This window comes from Microtus oregoni, unplaced genomic scaffold, assembly GCF_018167655.1.
Source record: "Microtus oregoni isolate MIOR12 unplaced genomic scaffold, Mior012 000023F_ref0000262, whole genome shotgun sequence".
NCBI lineage: Eukaryota > Metazoa > Chordata > Mammalia > Rodentia > Cricetidae > Microtus > Microtus oregoni.
Window position 1 is genome coordinate 1,040,971 of NW_024543082.1, and position 18,864 is coordinate 1,059,834.

Genomic DNA, 18,864 nt, shown 5'->3' on the forward strand with positions numbered 1-18,864 from the left:
TCCCCCTAAAACCTCTTTGGCTTCACTTAAGCCTTCAGATGACTGCAACTTCTTGAGGTCCTGAGAGACGTCCAACTAAGGAGCCCCTAAATTCCTGCCCCACAGAGGCTGTGGTATTGTTTATTGTACTTTTATGTTCCTAAGCTTCAAGGAACTTGTTCTGTATCCCTAAACAATGAACACAGAGGGACAGAAATGAATAGCAATAGTAAAGTCCCCTCATAGCTGACCTGGGCCTGTCCTAACCCCTCAAGATGGCGTAAGCACTGGGTTCATCCCTGTTTTTGGACATTGCTGACAATAATATAGGGTTACAACAGAGGAGAGCAATATGGACCTTCTCACTGCCCCCTTTTAGGGAAAGATTAGGATGACATTGAGGACCAACCGACACACATCTTGATTTTAGTCTTCAGGGTCCCCTGGCAAGAACTCACTGAACTTTATCCGACCGCTACAGGGCTTTGTCCTTGAAAGCACAGCCTGGCTCTGGCTATTTCGATCCTCACTGCCTTTCCAAGTAACTGAACATATATATGAACAGAGTAACAGCAAGGAAGAGGACCAATTTCCCTCCACCCCAAATTCTGAAGAAATACTATTTCTAGAAAGGTTCTATGGGGTCCAGCGTTATGGAGGTTAAGAATGGTCCCTTACTGGAGCCATTACATGGGCAGCATATGGATGAAGTCTTGACAGTACTATGAAGCCATTAGACATTGCCACTGCTCAATGACCTCCACTCATCTGTTAGGACCCCTTTCCTTAAGGAGACAACCTCATTTGCTCTCTGCCCCATTTCCTCACTGCAATGTGGCCTTTACTGTTGCTCAAGATGCCAGCATGCCTAATGCAACGGCATGAAAGACGCTGCCAACATGCTTGTCCCTAATCAAGTGTCAAGTGCTGGGCTGGAGCTAGGGGAGCCAAGTTGTGTGCACTGTGGCCACTGAGCGGCTTATAGGGCATGGGGAATGTCTGCTTTCCCTTTCTGGCCCGGGTTCTCTACCTCCAATTGAAAGTAGATCTACATGAGCTCCGAAGTCCTAAGGTTCTCACAAGTTGGGATTCTACGGTAAAATCCAAAAGTGAAAGCCAGCCGTCAGCATTCCTCCAAGTTATGGTTCCGGGGCAAGGTTCCTTCTCAGACTTTTCCACTCGTCAAGGACAGAGTCTCCTGAAAGGCTGTCAGGTTTATTGAAAAACCTCACTTTCCCTTTTAATTAAAAAACATTTACGGATTGAGTTTGAGTATTGCGTGGAGGTCAGAGGACAACTTGTGGGAGAATCTCTCCTTCCACCCTGTGGGTCTCAGGGATGAAATTCAGGTCATCAGGCTCGGAAGCAAGAATCTTAACCAGGTGAACCATCTTGCTGATCCAGCCTTACTCTCTGGATTTCTGGTTCTGCCTCAATAACTTTTGACGACTTTGGGGAAATTTTTCTCCAGGGCTATGGAGCAGAAAAGTCCCTATTACTCAGAAGCAGCTCAAAGATCTGGGCAGTGACTTGGAGAACTTCCTCAAACTTCGGGTTCACCTCCAGAGCTGGGTAAAGGACAGGGCTCTGAGGTGCTAGAGGGGTTGGGAGTAGCTCGCTGTGATGAGTTCTTGAAGGGACAGCCATAGCACGAGCAACACCTGAGAGCATCACTGGGAGGGGACACAAGCGTGAATGAATGAATGAGAAAATGAATGAGGAAACCTCTTTTCACTCTTTAATGCGCTCATACTAGGAGTTAACCCCCAGTCTCTGTTCTACATCCCGTCCTTAACGAAACCCTCAAACTGTTAGCAAATCAGCCAGTCTCGGTTTTACATCCCGTCCTTAATGAACCTCTTCAACCCTTTTTTGAGACGCGAATAATTCTTAAGAACCAGTAAAAGGTGGAAGAAGACGTAGGCTACCCCCTTCTCCTCCCAAGTCCCTTCTTCCTCCGCCCCCTAACGTGGGTGGCGGCGCAGGCTGCTCAAATTCAGTTTTCCCTGTTGGGGATCCACCCCGGAGTGCCAGGCACTCTTCCTGCCCTGAAGTTGGCCGGCACGTGTTCAGTGGGGTTAAGGGGTGTCTCGGATCTAGCGCAGGTGAGGTCACGTCTCTCGTCCCACACCTCCAGCGTCTCGGGGCTGGCGCACGCTCGTTCAGGACACCCCGGTGGGCGAGCGCGAGGTGCGGGCGGGCTGTTCCACAGCCACTCCAGACCACCTGTAGAGCGCGCGTGTCAACTCCTTTGTCCTCAGAGCCACTTCGACGGGAGCGTCTGTGAGCGAGGCGCTTCCCTCTGGATGCTAACGGGTCTTCCTTCCAGTTCTCCAGCACCCCTCCCGGCCCTCCTCCCTTCTCCCACCCCAAGGTAGCAGCTCCCGGAGCCCCGAGCTCGAAGCGAGCCGCCTCCTCACTTCTCATTGGCTGAGAGCGTCGGGAAAGCAGTCACGTGGGCGCGCGCCCGGCCAGCTCCAGGGCCGCCATCTTGGCGGAAAGTTTAGGGGGAGAGCGACTGGGGGGCGCGGAAGGAGGCGAGGTTCCGGGGGTGGGGCGGCCCGGAGGCGAACGGGCGAGCAGGGCGGCGGGCCGCGACGAGCGGGGCAGGCGGCGGCAGCGGCGACCGAGGCAGGGGGGTGCGGCAGCCGCGGGGAGCTCCTCCCCCGTCCCCTCACCCCCTCAGCTGAGCTCGAGCCGGGGCGGGGCGGGGTACGTGGAGCGGGGCCGGGCCGGGAGCTGCAGCGAGTCCGGCCCGAGCGCACCCGGGGCGCCAGCGCTCGCCGGCTCGCAGGAACTTTGCGGCGGCGCCGCAGGTGTGGGGGCCGCGGAGAGGTGCATGAGCGGCGCGAGGGCGGCGCGGAGAGCGGCGGCTGTCCGGTCCGGCGCCTGCTGGAGTCGCCGGGAGGAGGCGAGCGACGAGCCAGGCAAGCGAGAGGAGGGGGCCCGAGCGGGGCGGGGGAGCTGCCGGGCGCTCGTTCGCTCGCTCGCTCGCTCGCCCGGGCGCTGCACGGCTGCTCCCGGGCCGGCCGGCGGCAGCAGGTGGGGAGCGTGGCTAGCACGCCGCGGCGGCGACGGTGGCCCCGCTCCTCTTCAGGTGCGCCCTGCGGAGGGGGAAGCTTTGGCCGAACATTCCGGAGCGGGCTTGGGTCTGCTCTTGATTTGTGTGGGGGGTGTGTGGGCGGGGGAGGATACTGACCCCTGCTGCTTTGGCTGCCACTCCTGGGCTTTAAGGCTCTTGCTTTTCGCTAGGGAAAACTTTGGAAGGTGAGCACTTACACCCAGGTTGGAGTTTTTCCGAGTCGAAAGTTGAGGGGTTGGAGGGGGAGTACTATTGGATCCACGATTCTCTTTGCTTTAGTTCAAGTTTTCCTTTGTGTTTTGTGTTTTTAGAGGTGTGTGCCTTCTTCCTGATTCTGGAGAAAAATGCCGGTCCGGAAGCAAGGTGAGTTTTTATTTTGGAACCGGTTTGTGGCTGTCACTCGTTGTAATATCTACCAATGCTGTGATTACTGTTTTGGAAAGGTTTGTGTAACTGCTGAATCGGCAGGGTCCCAACCTTTATTGCTTATGGTCTCATTTCAGAAGGTGGAAACACGCAGAAGTTTGTTAAACTCACCTTCTTGACATCTCTAGTGGTTACAGAAACAGTTCATCCCTACCACGTCCTTTTTAAACTTCGTTGCTTCAGTATTTCACTTTATCCTTCTAACTCAGCACTATTTTGTGAGCAGCTGTGGGATACTAAGGACTGATGTTTAGAAACACTTAAAATTTGGGTTAGACAACAAATCGAAGATAACTTGTTCTTGGCTGCTAGGCAGTCTAAAACCAAGTTGCCATTGCTTTAATTAGATGGTCTTCTACTTTTGGAAGCTGTCAGTCCGCAGTTCCCACAGAGCACCTATCTTCCTCCTTTTCTCTACTGTGATGTAAAAGCCTTTACAGTATTTGTCTTAGTAGGGAGTGAGGACATGAATGTGGTGACTATAGTAGTTGGCTTGGAGGGACTTTCAGGGAACCCCTTACATGTTTTGTAGCTGTAGTATGTGCTACTTTCTTGTACACATGCAGATACACAAAGACACACAATACGTCCCTGAAATTTTAACCTTCCTTGTCTTTTCAGATACCCAGAGAGCATTGCATCTGTTGGAAGAATATCGATCGAAACTAAGCCAGACTGAAGATAGACAGCTCAGAAGTTCCATAGAGCGGGTTATTAACATATTTCAGAGCAACCTCTTTCAAGCTTTAATAGGTGGGAGTTAAAGCTTTTCATATTTGTGATCACTGCACTCAGGCATGATGCTTCTCTGTCACTTTAAACTCGAATGGTGCTGTTCTCGGTTCTCTAATGACAGACAGCCATTACTCCATTTTCCTCTGTGGGACAGACAGCCATTAGCCCATCTTCTGATGAGTTTGATTGTTCAGTTAGGCCATTGTCCTTTCTCAAATGTTTAATAGCCAGAAAATCTTAGCAGCATGATTATTCGTGTGCAGTTGGGGAGCAGCAGTTCATGTCTTCGTGTTAGCTGGTAAAGGTGGGTGACTTGCGGAAATGTGACATGTGTTAGGAGCACCCCAGGTCATGCCTGCGCTGCTGTTGGTGTGTTTCTCTATTTGCCTTCGTTGCTCTAGACTCTTGAAAGCGTTTGGAGGGTTCTGCTGTGTTTGAGAGTACTCATCTCTGTTAAACTTGGCATTTGTGGAATATGAATTTTAGGCCTGGGAAGCGATGTCAGAGATGATATTGTCTAATAATTGCCTTATTCTACAGACAATACTGTTACAGTCTTGTTCTTTCTTGTATCTTAAGTACGAGATAGTTCAATGATTTGAAGAATTGGACAAATAGTCCAGAGTTCTGAATATAGTTCCTGACGCTGTCAGTGATTAAATATCAGAAAAATCATTGACTGTAGACTGTGCGTGTAAACTGAAGCAATGGACTTTTGATACCTTATAAAGTAGGGTAGGTCCTTTTTAAAAATGAAATTTTTTGTTTTTCATACCATCCCCAATATAAGAAACAAGTTGGTGTGTCTGACACCTTGCTTTATATACTTCACAGGCTTGCGCTGTGCCAGAGTATTTATTGCTTCCAGGATTAAGAATAATACTTAAAAAAAATTAAGTATCAGCTGTGTAACAAGTTCATATAAGACAGTCTTTCTCATATTGTGTTCATTTTCTCAGTAACTCTCCAGCAGATGGGCCTAATTTGTGTGTGTGTGTGTGGATAGATAGATAGATAGATAGATAAATATCTTATTGGTGTAAAAGTGTAATTTGGACACTTTTCAATGTGTTCCTTGTCAAATAACTTAGCTTGATTTTTTTTTACTAAGTTTTAGAATTAGACATTTATAAGAGACTTGATAGACCTTAAAACTTTTTAATAAAAATTTAGTGTTACTACAGACTTGAAAACATGCATTAAGAATAGAGAATGAATGGTCCTATATCTGTCACCCATCTTCGGAAATTATTAGCATTTTCATAAGCTATAGTAGATATTTTTGCATTTATGTATCTAAGCCGTGAAGTTTAAGTTCCAAATGGGGGGGGGGGAGAACAAATGAGGAAGAGAAAAGTAAATTTTTAGTTGTTTGGTTTTCTAGATCAACATTAAACCTAGAAATTTTTACTTAGTAGGGACATTTTAGAGAAAAACAGTATGACTTGTATGTCCTCATTTCATACACATGTATATGTAGTCTTATTGTGTAGGGAAGCTGTAACTTAAGAAAACTAAGTGGTTAGTAAAGTAAATAGAACCAACCCTTCCCATGTCGGACTTGCTGTTTTGAGGCAATTGTTGCATATTCTTCCTTGCCTGCTTTAAATGTTCATATATGCATAATTGAGTTTTGATAGCTTTCTATTTAAGTTTGTGCTGGAGAATTTTCTTCGTCTTTATAATTTTGTTATTTAATGAACTTTGTTGTTTGGGCTTATTTGTATTTTAGTGTTTAATAGTTATGTGCTATCAAACTTTAGTGGAACAAAAGTAACAGATTTTAGGCATTTTGAAATAGATGTTTTGGTAGTGATTTTTCTATATTTATGTATTATAATTGAGTTGATGGTTCTTCTGCACTAATATAGTCATTCTTTGTCACATATTATAATTTTATCACTTGATGATGAGGCAGAAAGATCAAGAATTCCAGGCCAACCTGGGCTAAATAGTTTAAGGGAAGTCTGAGCTACATAGATATTTTCTGAAAGATGAATAAACAAAAAACAATACCACAAAACATATGTTGCTCCTCATTCTGAAGCTTTTTAAGCTGTTAAGATTTTTTCTTTACATCTTTGAAGTAGTGTTGCATTATATTTCAGCTGGGAAATTGCCCTATGTCCAAGTTCATAAAAATTGTGGATTGACTGCTTTTCCTTCAGTGACAGCACTTTTATTTTCTGAGGTGCCTGTGGATGGATAGCTAGATTTAAAGGAGACATAGGCTCAATGACCAAAGCTCGCAAAAAGTCATTTGATAGTTAGGTTCTTTTTTGTTGTAGTTGTTGTTTTTTAAGATGGGGTTTCTCTCTGGAGCCCTGTCTGTCCTGGAACTCCCTCTGTAGACCAGGCTGTCCTCAAACTCACAAAGATCCACCTGCCTCTGCCTCCTGAGTGTTGGTATTAAAGACATGCATGACACCACCACCCTGAGGCAGTTAGGTTTTTGACTGTAGTTTAGAACGCATTTTCTTACGTTTTAGTGAATTACCTGTTTGTTTGGTTTTTTGGCAGCAGGCTTGTTGTATGCCAAGTGTTTTTCTAATTTCATTCGTATTATTTATTGATTCTTTGAAGTAATAGTATTGACTATTTTCATGCAATTAAAAGTCTGTATGAGGCTGTGGGGTTTGTTGGTGTGGAAATGCTTTCTTTCCCTCTAGTTGATATAAATGTTAGCTTTCTGATACTTTGGGGTTGTTTGAAAGGACAAACTACATTGCATTTATTCTGTGATAGCATTTAAAATTTTATTTCTATTGAGAGAACGTGTGTGTCTGTGTGTGCACGTGTACTCACACGTGAACACACGTGTTGCTTGTGTTGAGTAACTTTTGAAATCGTTCTCTCCTTCGATCATATAGGGCCTGGGAGTTGAACTCAGGTCATCAGTGTTGGTGGCATGCACCATTATGTGCTGAACTATCTTACTGGTCCCCATTTAAAAAACATCTTAATATGTCTGAAATTGAGTAGCATCTTTTATACATGCTATATCCTTCCCTCTTTCCCTCTGTGCCGCCCAGGCAGGCTCTGGAGTGCTGGGATTCAGATTGGAGCAATCACATCTGACTTATATGTGTTATTACTAATTGGTTGTTTGGTTGTGGATTTAATTTTTTTTTTTATTTCTGCTGGCACATGAAATAGTGGTGTAATTTACAATTGGCAATATTTTCAATTCAATAAAATGTAGGAAATGTTCTGGTAATTAATTAGTATCCTTAAATAATTTGAAAATTCTTGAAAAGCGGTCAATTTTTATTAACTTTTTAGTTTCAGGTAAGTTCTTTGTTTTTTGAAGACAAGGTCTCACTATGTAACCTTGGCTGCAGGCATAGATCAGGCTGCCCTCAAATTCATAGAGATCTACCTGTCTCTGCCCTGAGTGCTGGGTTTAAAGGTATGTGCCACCATGACTGACTTCAGCTTTCTTTATAGTCAAATATTTAAAATTATACAAAAAAGTACATTGTCTTCACATTTGTTTAGACTTTAAACCCAAACATATCTGGTGGTAATTTTTGTATTAATGAGAAGTAGTATCATCCTTTTGTCATTCATTCAAGAAGTCTGTTGTAATAGGAGCAGCAGGGCTGTGCCCCTGCCACCTGGCCGCCTGCACGGCTAGCATAGGAGCAGTGGGGCTGTGTCCCCAGCACCCGGCCGCCCACATGGCTAGCTTATGCCCCGAAATAATTACACGGAAACTGTATTCTTTTAAACACTGCCTGGCCCATTAGTTCCAGCCTCTTATTGGCTAGCTCTTACATATTGAACTAACCCATTTCTAATAATCTGTGTAGCCCACAAGGTGGCTTACCAGGAAAGATCTTAACCTGTGTCTGTCTGGAGTAGGAGAATCATGGTGACTCCTCAATCTGCTTCTTTCTCCCAGCATTCTGTTCAGTCTACTCTGCCTACCTAATTTTCTGTCCTTTTAAAGGGCCAAGGCAGTCTTTTTATTTAACCAATGAAAATCAACACAAAACAGCAGACTCCCACATCAGAAGTCTTTGAAAATGTAATGTATTTTATATTCCCATATAAAGTATTGTTTTTTAAAGTTTGCTGAATTAGATAGACTTGATATGGTTTGATTATATTCGTAGTGATTTCAACTCATTTTTAAGGTGTCTGGGATTCAGGGTTACCCTGGGAGTCCATGGTGGTGGAGACTTCATACCAGTCTACCCTTGTAGCTCTTTCTTTCTTTTCTTTTCTTTTCTTTTTTTTTTTTTTTTTCGAGACAGGGTTTCTCTGTGTAGCCTGACTGTTTTGGAACTCGCTCTATAGACCAGGCTGGCCCCAGCTCAAAGAGCTCCACCTCCCTCTGCTGGGATTAAAGACATGAACCACCATTGTCACCAGCTGCCTGGTCTATAGCTGTTTAACACATCTGTTTAACTTGTGCACAGGATTCTGGTTTCAAGATCTGTCTTTAGATACTTGGGCAAATTTGGTCATGTGATTTGCATGTTTTTATCTGCAATAAATAGCAAGCTTTAATTTTATTTAAGGGAAGCCATACTGCAGACTAAACCCACACTAAGTAAGCACTCTACTATTGGGCTACACTCCCAGTGTCCCCAAGCTTTTGTTCTTTGTTTTACTTATTTTTAATTTTTTACATATATACAGTTCATACCACTTATTCTTTCCCCTTCAACTTACCCTGGATCACCCCATCTTTTTGCTGTCTTTTTTTCCCAATAAGTCACTGAGTTCAATTAATACTGCTTATATGTGCATGGGCAACATATTGGTGGCCACACACACAATCACACAAAGAAAATGATTCTCTCCCAGCAACCATTCACTGCCAGTAGCTTTCCAGCTAGCTGTGGGCTCTTAAACCCCTTGCCGATACGTCCTGGAATTCTACCAGCTTACCCTGTGTAGGTCTTGTGCAGGCAGCTATAGCACCTGTGAGCTCATGCATGCACTAGCCATACCCTGTCCAGAAGACAGCATTCACAGCACTGCCACCTCCTCTTCTTTCTTTCCCTCTTCTGCAGTGCTCCCTGAGCCTTGGTGGGAAAGGACCTGTTGATAGAGAGATCCTATTTAGGGCTAAGCATCCATAGTCTCTTACTCTGAGCATTTTGGTTAGTAATGAGCCTCTGCATTAACTACTGCCCACTGTAAAAAGAAACATCTGGCCAAGGTTAAGAGCTGCACAGACCAGGCCAGGGTAACTGTGCATGTGGAGAGGCTGTAGTGAGCTTATTATAAGTTTCAAATTTAAGCTGGACTGTGGTGGCTCACGCCTTTAATCCCAGGACTTGGGAGGCAGAGGCAGGTGGAGCTCTGTAAATTTGAGGTCAGCCTGATCTACAGAGCAAGTTCCAGGAAGGCTCCAAAGCTACACAGAGAAACCCTATCTCAAAACATGGCGCACGCCTTTAATCCCAGCACTCGGGAGGCAGAGGCAGGCGGATCTCTGTGAGTTCGAGACCAGCCTCGTCTACAGAGCTAGTTCCAGGACAGGCTCCAAAGCCACAGAGAAACCCTGTCTCGAAAAACCAAAAAAAAAAAAAAAAAGTTAAATTTTAATGTGTATATTTGAGGTTTACAAAATGATGTTGATAGATAGATAGAAAAATTAACAATTAGTGTATCATCTTGCATACTTTTATTTTTAGTCAAAAGCAGCTAAAATCTGCTTAATCTAACAAAAATCCCTAATACTGTACATTTTATTGGCCTTAGTCCTCATGTTGAAGATTAGATTTCTAAATTTGTTCATCAAAAATACTCTACACATTTTAACCTCTTTTCCTAGGCCTCCTTCTCTCACAGATTCATCCCAGTTTCCATATTTGAGCTTTACTTTCTTTCTTAAGCATTCAACACATAAGTGAAATCAGGCAGTGTTATTATGTGTCCAGTTTATTTTATTTAGTACGGTATTTCATTCATGTTGTAATAGATGAAACTTTTTGTTACAGAATGAATTTGTGTGTTTTCATGTATGTATATGTGTGCACAGCACATTTTTTTCCATTCATGGACATTTTGTTTCTGTGTCTTACGCTTAGTGATGCTACAGTGAACATGGGTGTGTACATATCCTTACAAGTTGGTGGTTTTACCTCCTTTGGATATATCTGTCTCCAAAAGTGGGGTTCCTGGATTCTATGGTAGTTCTATTTTTAGTTTATTTTGGAAATTAATATTGTTTTTCATAATGGCTTCAGATCTGAATTCCTACCACTAGTGTATTATGGTTCTCTTTTTATCCTTGCCACCATTTGTTATCTTTTGTGTTTGTGATGATGGACATCCTTATACGTGCAAGATGTTGTCTCATAATGGCTTTAAATGGTTTTGAGCTCCTTTCTATCATCCCCCTTTGTCACTTTTATGTCTATGGAAAAAAATATGTTTAGACTTCTGATTCCTTTTAATTAAAGCTTTTTTTTTTTCTAGCCAAGACCTCAAATAACCCATGAAAACTGTTGCTGGGAATGATATAAAAAGTAATAATGGCTACATTTCAAATATTTTATTTAGTCCTCAGTCCTGTGAGGTATTGTCAACCAATTAGGTGATTTTTATCATTTTACAGATAGTCTGAGGCACTAAGAAATAGCTATTTTTTTTTTTTGCCCATGGAACCCCAGATACTAAGTTGTATAGTGTAAAACTGAACTCTAATTTGAATCCAGAACATATTCTACTTCATTAATTAAAATATTCCTTATCATTATATTCATTGTCATTATATTAAATGCAATAACCATAATAAGAATTTAAGACTTGCTGGTCTGTAGGGCAGTGGCTATTTATTTATTTATTTTTAAAGTATCATTTTCAAGGAGAATGTTTATAATGATGTTGATTTTATAACCAGAATTTGAGAACTCAGCACTCTCTGTAAGTAAAATGTCAAAATTGTGTTTTTTAAAAAGTTATAACTGAAGTTACATTTTAGCCTTTTATTAACTTATATTTATAAGTGTGTATGGGTAGATTTGAGTAGGAAAATATAATAGGATATGGAGTAGACTGAAGTTAAAGAGAATTTTATTTACTTTTCATGTAGTGGTTTTGATGTAATCAGATTGTTTATTTGCCTACTCCAGTGCTACAACATTATTCTGATTTTGCTGGAGCTGGATGAATTTTCTTTTGATATCTTGGGATAGCAGAGCTGTAAAAGCATCTGTAACTACTTGTAAGGTATTTCATCTGTGCAGTATGGAACCTTTCCTCTGTACAGGAAAAAGGCCAGGGCTGGAGAGTACTTTAGTTGTCATTTCTCCACTCTCTAATCTGGGGCCCTTTCTCCAGCCTTCCTGTATGTCTTTTATGATCTCAGAGAGAATGGGGAGGGGAGGGAGAGAGAGTGAGCTAAGAACAGAGAGAGACAGTTACTAAGCAAGCATTCTACCTCTGAGCTATATTCACAATTCTTTTAAAACTTTTTAAATTATTAAAAAGCTATATTTACCAGGATGGCCCCTGAAGTTGCTCTGTAGCCCAGGCAGACCCTGAACTTGAGTTCTTCCTGCCTCCATATGTCCCAAGGAGCTCCAACATTGACCTTTTTGAAAAATACTATTATTTCCCCCTTGACACCTTCTTTTAAAATTTTTACTTTTGTTTTATGGGTATTAATGTTTTCCCTGCATGTATGAATGTATACCACATGCCTACAGTGCCCATAGAAGCCTGAAGAGGGCATTAGGTCACCTGGAACTGGAGTTAACCACAGTTGTGAACTCTCATATGGGTGCTGAGAACTGAACCTGGGTCCTCTGGAAGAGCAGCTATTGCTTTTAATTGCTGAGCTCCTGCTCTTATGCTTTTATGTGATATTTTTCCATTTGGGGTTTATCTGATGTTTGCCTGTAATTATAGCTTTTGTAAAATACAACTAAATATTATCTTGTGTATCATTCTGTACATACACTTCGATTTTGTAAAACATCTCACACAGTCAAACCTTTTTCCTATGTGAGAACTGATTGCTTAAAATTGTCCTATAAGAAGAGACTGGAGAGATGGCTCAGTTTTAGAGCACATGCTACTTTTGCCAAGCACTTGTCTTAAGTTCCCAGCACCTACATCATTAAAGGTGTGTACCACCACCTCCTGGCAAAAATAAATTTTAAAACTTACAAAGTTATTATAAGGTGAAAAGCTAAAGCTATATCTAGTTAAAATAACCCCAGAAAATCTTTCAGAAATTTAGTACTATTGCTTATTGACTAAAATGTTGTTTGTTTTTTCTCTGTGGCATAATGTTTGAATTTCTTCGGTTGATACTAGATGAAATAGTTGTCTTAAGTGACTAGTACTGAAAAAAATTAAAGAATTACACTACATAGTGAGATACAGCAGGAAGCTCACACTGTAAGAGGCACTTGGAAACTAAGACTATCCTGGAGTAGTTTTCTGAGTGTGTGTGTGTGTGTGTGTGTGTGTGTGTGTGTGTGTGAGTGTGTGTGTGTGAGAGAGAGAGAGAGAGAAAGAGAGAGAGAGAGAGAGATTTGGTAGACTGACGGGTAGAACCTGCTTCTGTGTATGTTTGAGGCTACTGCAGTTGAATTTGTATAAATATGTAACTTCTCTACATCTTAAATGACTGTTTATATAACAAATTTTTCTGTTAATGGTTTACCAGGAATTAGGTTTTTAAATTAATTTTTATACAAGTTGATAAACATTATATTCATAAGGCATACAAATATGCACATTGCCCACATGGGTTGTTGTTTTGTGTTCTTTATTATATTCCATTGGATAAATTGCCAAATGTTAATTACTAGGTGAATAGGGGTATACATTTTAAGGCTTTCCTTGTAGTTTGTGAAATCCTCTTACTAATGTTATATCAATGTAATATTTTATGACTAGTTTGCCTTAAATAATACAAAGTATGTCTTTTAATATCTCCTGATTTGTGGAATATTCTTTGGTTTATCTTGATGTTTTAATTTCTGAATTATCCGTTTATGTCATTGTACTTCCTCTTTTCCTTTACTTAAAGGTATGGAATTAACACTAGGCATATCATACCCTTGTTTGTTATGTGTTTTTAAACTTGGATTTTAAAAATGCATGTTCATTTATGGTTAGATTTGTCAGTAAAGAGATGTTTTCTGCTTGTGGTATCATACCTGGAAAGGCCGTCCTTTATATTCTAATCCCCAAGATTATTATCTTAACCTATCACCATCATTTATGAAAACATTCGCCTATATTTCAAGACTTTATAAAACAATTTAGCTTGTATGTTTAATCTCTAGCTGCATACATATATTTGTGTACAACACACACATGCACTAAAAAGGTGCATTTTAGTAAATGTGTGAGGGTTTACAATGCTATAGCAACTTAATTGTGTATTTAAGTTTCTATTACTAAATACGTATTCAGATTTCCAAAACAATTGAAAGAGATAGGATAGCAACTGAAATTGTTTAAGCAAGGTAAATGTTACACCACCAGAAATAAATTAACTATTAAGTTGACCATGTTGATTTTTTTCTCAGTTTCGGTCTATTCATATGCTTCAATATTCAGTGTCAATAAGGACTTCTCATAATTTTATATATATACTATGAAAACATAATGTAACTCTATAAAAATAAATTATAACTAATGCTTCAAAAGTTGTATCCTTCAGTATATTTTCTCAATACCACATTTACTACCTAGTGTAAAATAACAGTCCTTCAGTAAACCATTTATTTGAATTTTTACTTTGAAAATGTAAAGAAATTAAATGAGTACAGTGGTAAAAATGATTAATAGATTAAGACTTTCTTGAAGGTGCCGCAGACTGATCACTCAGATATGCAAAACTATTATTTAAATAACTGACTTTATTTTTCTTTATTGCTCTGAAATAGTGGTATATTTGCACAAAAAATATAGAAGAATATTCAGGAATACTAAAATATGTCTTAGAGGAAACTACATGCTTAAATGAATCACAATTGAAAACCTTACTGGAATCTACTGGATCTGTCTTATCACATGTATTCCTGCTCTCTATTCACAGTCTGAAAGTGCTCTCCCTGATGTTAGACTAAACTGCGTTCCTGAAAGTATAGTTCAAACAGAGTCTAAATCACAAAATCTTGAACATATGCATTAAATAAAATTAAAACAAAAGCATCAAGTTAGTCCTAGGAATCAGCAGAATCAGTCATGTTGACAGAGGTTTTTGTCCCACCTGGTCCTTCAGCCATTCAGTCCCAAAGAAACACACAGAGGTCTACATTAATCATAAACTGGTTGGCCTATTACCTCAGGTTTCTTATTAACTATTATAACTTACATTAGCCCATTATTGTGGGTGTTAGCCACATGGCTTGGTACCTTTTATCAGCCAGGCATTCTCATCTTGCTTCCTCTGTAGATCTGGGTGAGGACTGCAGATTCAGCCTTTCCTCTTCCCAGAATTCTCCTGTTCTTGTCGCCCCGCCTCTACTTCCTGCCTGGCTACTGGCCAATCAGCGTTTTATTAAAGCAGTACAACTGATAAATCTTCACTGGGTGCAAGATCATTGCCCCACAGCAGTCATATATATTTTAAAAAACATCAAAAATATGTTTTGAGGCCAGAGAGATGGTTCAGTAGGTAAAGATGCTTGTAGCACAAGTCTGATGACCTGAGTTCAATCCTCAGAACAGAGAAGAATTGATCCTGAAAGTTGTTCACTGACTTCTGTGTCTGCCCTGTGGCACACATGTGCCTGAACTCATATACACACATTACACACAATGTTTATAAAAAAAATGGGAATCATGTCACTTACTTCAGAAATCTTTATATAAAAGATTTCTATTACCTTTGTTACTTTTTTAGTTTGATGACCCAGGAGGAGGAAATATAGCATTCCAGAAACAGCCTCAAAGGTAGGGATGTGAGGCAGGAAAGTGAGATGGAGAAGGATGGATATTTTCAAATAGAAAATGAAACTTTACAGTTTTGGGTGATAACATACATCATCCTAAACAGAAGACCCCACAGATTAATGTTTCTTAAGGTAAGAACTAAAGCTACTGCTGACTCAGGCTCTTTTAAACACAGACCTAGGAATATGCAATAATTTAACATAACAGAGGACCTTCCTAATCTATGAAAAAGTATTTTATTTGGTGGAACAGAATACTGACAAGTGATAGCCAGTAAGAAAATATTTGTGAAACATTTATCTGACAGAGAACTGGCACCCAAGTCCACCAAAACCATGTAGGATTTGACAAAAAATCCACTAAAAGTAAGCAGACGATACAGATATCTTACTAAAGTAGTCAGAAATAGCAAGTAATTATCTATCTAACTTAAAGTACCATAGGGCACTGCCAATGAAAATGACTACCCTGAGTCATAGTCATAGTGTAAAAGTTCAAGCCAACTTGTTGCCTGGTAGTAGTGACACACATCTGAGGCAGGCGGATCTCTGAGTTTGAGGTCAGTCTGGTCTTCAGAGTGAGTTTCGGGTAGCCAGAGCTGCACAGAGAAACCCTGTCTCAGAAATCAAAAAAAAAAAAAAGTTCATTCCAATGTGGCTATTTGAATTTACCCCAGCCTGGGATACAGAACAAAATTCTGTCTCAAAACCAAGCAAACAGAAACCTAGATAGTGCCACATGGCGTTGACAATGCTTAAAATCCAAAGCACCAATATGACTTCTTGATGGCAGTAACACACTGCTGGTAGGCATGTAGAACGACACAATCTTGACCATTTGGGCAGTTTCTTTAAACTATTAACACCAGATTACCCAACAGTTACTTATGCTCCTTGACGAGTTTCAGCCCAGACGAGTTAAAAACCTAAACATAGCTTCCTTTTCTTGGGTTCCTGTCCACCATAATGTAAATTGTTTCTGCCAACACATTTTTCTACCCATCAGTGTTCTACAACAAACTCAGAAACACAGCCAAGTGACCATGGACTTGAACACGTTGGAGACCATGAGTTCCCTTAAAACAACACACACAACACACATTAAAATCAAGGTGTTGGGATGTAGCTCTGTGATAAGAGTGTGGCATGAAGAAAATAACAAAACACCCTGAAAAAAATCTATAGCGGCTTTATTGATAATTAGTAAAAGTTAGAAGGAGTCATGATGTTCTTGAGTAGGTAAGCAGGTAAAGTACAGTAGAACCATACAATAATGAGCTTTAGCAGTAAAAGATAAAACTTAACATGTACTGTCAAGGGAGCAAAGCCAGTCTCCAGAGACTAAGTACTTTGGGATAAATTCCTAAAACTGAGTTATTTGGTGAAAAAGGAGGGATGCATTTAAGGCTTCTGTCATGAACTGCTCATGCACATGTTCTGTCAGTATAATGTAGGAAGATTCCTAAAACTAGAGGTAACCAGAAGATTAGTAGTTTTCAGAATTTGAGGAATAGAGGAAATTTGAATAGTTGGGCACACAAGATTTTTAAGGCTATCTATTCTTATGGTGTCAAAATGATGGATTCATATGTCAGAACAGCACATGTACATATAAAATCAGTCAGTGCACAACACAAAGTGAATCCTCATATAAACTATGGTCTTCAGATAATGACAACGAATTAATAGCTTGTCAGTTTTAACAAATGCAGCATACTAACATGAGATGTTAAATGGGAATGAGAAGGTGAAGATACGGAAACTACTTTCTATTAGATTTTTCTGTAAACACAAGTTTACTAATTTTAAAAAGATGGATGAGGATAATAAGTTTGTATTTTAAAATACAGCAATTTACTCTGTATTAAAATAACTTCTAAATGTATGACAAGTTAAAATGTTTATGTATATCTACATACACTCAATGTATTAATTAAATGAGGGCTCGCTTTGTATATGCTAGGCAAGTACTCTGTCGCTGAGTTACACCCCTACCTTTCCCTTCAGTTTTCTCAAAGACATTTTTGTTGTTGGGTTAAAAAAATATATACTTATATATATTATATGTATACATATAAATAATTTATAATTTATTATTTTTACATGTATGGGTATTTTGCCTGCATGTTTATGTACCATGTGCATGCCAGGTGCCCAGAGAATCCAGAGAGGGCATCAGATCCTTAGGTATGGTGTTACAGATGGTTATGAGCTACTGATGGTTATTTTGCCTTGTGGCCCACCACTTTTAACCAGGGTCACTCACATGGGCATGAATATGAAGTTTTCCACTAGAGCATGGGTAATTTACCAGTGGCTGTGTCGTCAAAGACAGTGACTTCCTCTCTCCCAGCAGCCCCTCTGTGGCCATTAGCTCATCAAGGTGGGGCCCCATGATCCCCTTCCCCATCTGTGACTGTTTATGGGCTAGCCTTGTATAAGCACTATGTAGGCACCTGCCTCTATTGTGAGTTAGTGTTTGCCACAGCCATGCTGTCTGTAAAGAGAGCATTTCATAGCCTTACTCCTCATTACCAAACTCCTAACATTCTTTATTCTAGAACTCTTCTGATGTTTTTATTGTGGTAAAGTATATACAATATAAAATTTAGCACCCTAATTTTTAATTATTTTCAACTCAAACTGAAGTTCTCTTTTGAGTAATAATTATGTCTCAACAACAAACAAAAATATCTAGATCGTGCCACATGCCTGTTAAAATGTAATAATTCTCCTCCACCTCTCTCCCCTCTACTCCTAAAAAAGTCAAAGTGATTTTACTTTTTGTGTCTGAATTTGATACTCTGGATACTTGATATAAATGAAATGTAGTATTTGTCCTTTCATGTTGACTTATTTCACTTAGGATTTATCCATCTATATAGAATGCTTTAAGAATTTAATTCCTTTCTGAGAGTAAATGATATTTTTTTGTACATGCATACTGTATTTTATTTAGTCAGTTTTGGAGGGTAGTTGAATTTTCACCTCTCAGCTTCTTTTCTGTAGTGACCATTGGTGTACAGATCTGTTAATATGGTTCAGCCCCTCCTCTCTTCCTCTCCTTTCTGTTTTGCTCTGTACACCAGGATATGGGATTGCTGGATCACACGGCAGTTCTGTGTTAACACTTTGAGAAGCCACCCTTCCACTTTCAATAGCAGTTTCACCATTTTACACTCTCATGAGTGAAGAAGGGTTCTGATTTCTTCATATCCTGTTTATACTTGCTTTCTATTTCTGTTTTGTTTACAAAACAAGATCTCTCTGTGTAGCCCTGGATGTCCTAGAACTCACTCTGTAAACCAGGCTGGTCTTGAACTCACAGAGGTTCACCTGCCTCTGGTTCCCAAGTGCTGCGATTAAAGATATGTACCACCACTGCCCGTTTGTTTTGTTTTATGATAGCCAATATAAGTGGTGTTTTTTCAGTTTATTTTGTTTTAACTCTGGTATAGTTAAAAGAGAATTGATATTTTATATTCCAGTTCCAGTTGTAGTTTACATGGAGCTAATTAGAAAGAGCTATTTAATGGGGTTGGATCAATGGCTCAGCAGTTAAGAGTACTGGCTACTCTTCCACAGGACCCATATTCAATCCCCAACATCTGTAACAGTCTGTAACTCCAGTCTCAGGAGATCTGACACCCTCTTCTCATCTTTGAGGACACCTCATGCATGTGCACAGACATGCAGGCAAAACACCCCTCCACACACAAAATAATAAAAATCTTAAAAGCCAATTTAATGTACACACACACA

At 40.3% G+C, this 18,864-nt stretch overlaps 1 protein-coding gene across 14 annotated transcripts in view; it reads left to right on the top strand.

The window, feature by feature from the left end:
* Window positions 1-2,773: 2,773 nt before the first annotated feature.
* The window catches only part of Dlg1 (discs large MAGUK scaffold protein 1), a 190,771-nt gene continuing 174,680 nt past the window's right edge, over window positions 2,774-18,864 (top strand). For all 14 annotated transcript variants that reach the window (XM_041673109.1, XM_041673111.1, XM_041673112.1 and 11 more), the window contains exons 1-3: window positions 2,774-2,906; window positions 3,373-3,424; window positions 4,109-4,240. In XM_041673109.1, the coding sequence (XP_041529043.1) occupies window positions 3,406-3,424; window positions 4,109-4,240 (151 nt within the window). In that variant the 5' untranslated portion in view covers window positions 2,774-2,906; window positions 3,373-3,405. The remainder of the gene's footprint in view (window positions 2,907-3,372; window positions 3,425-4,108; window positions 4,241-18,864) is intronic.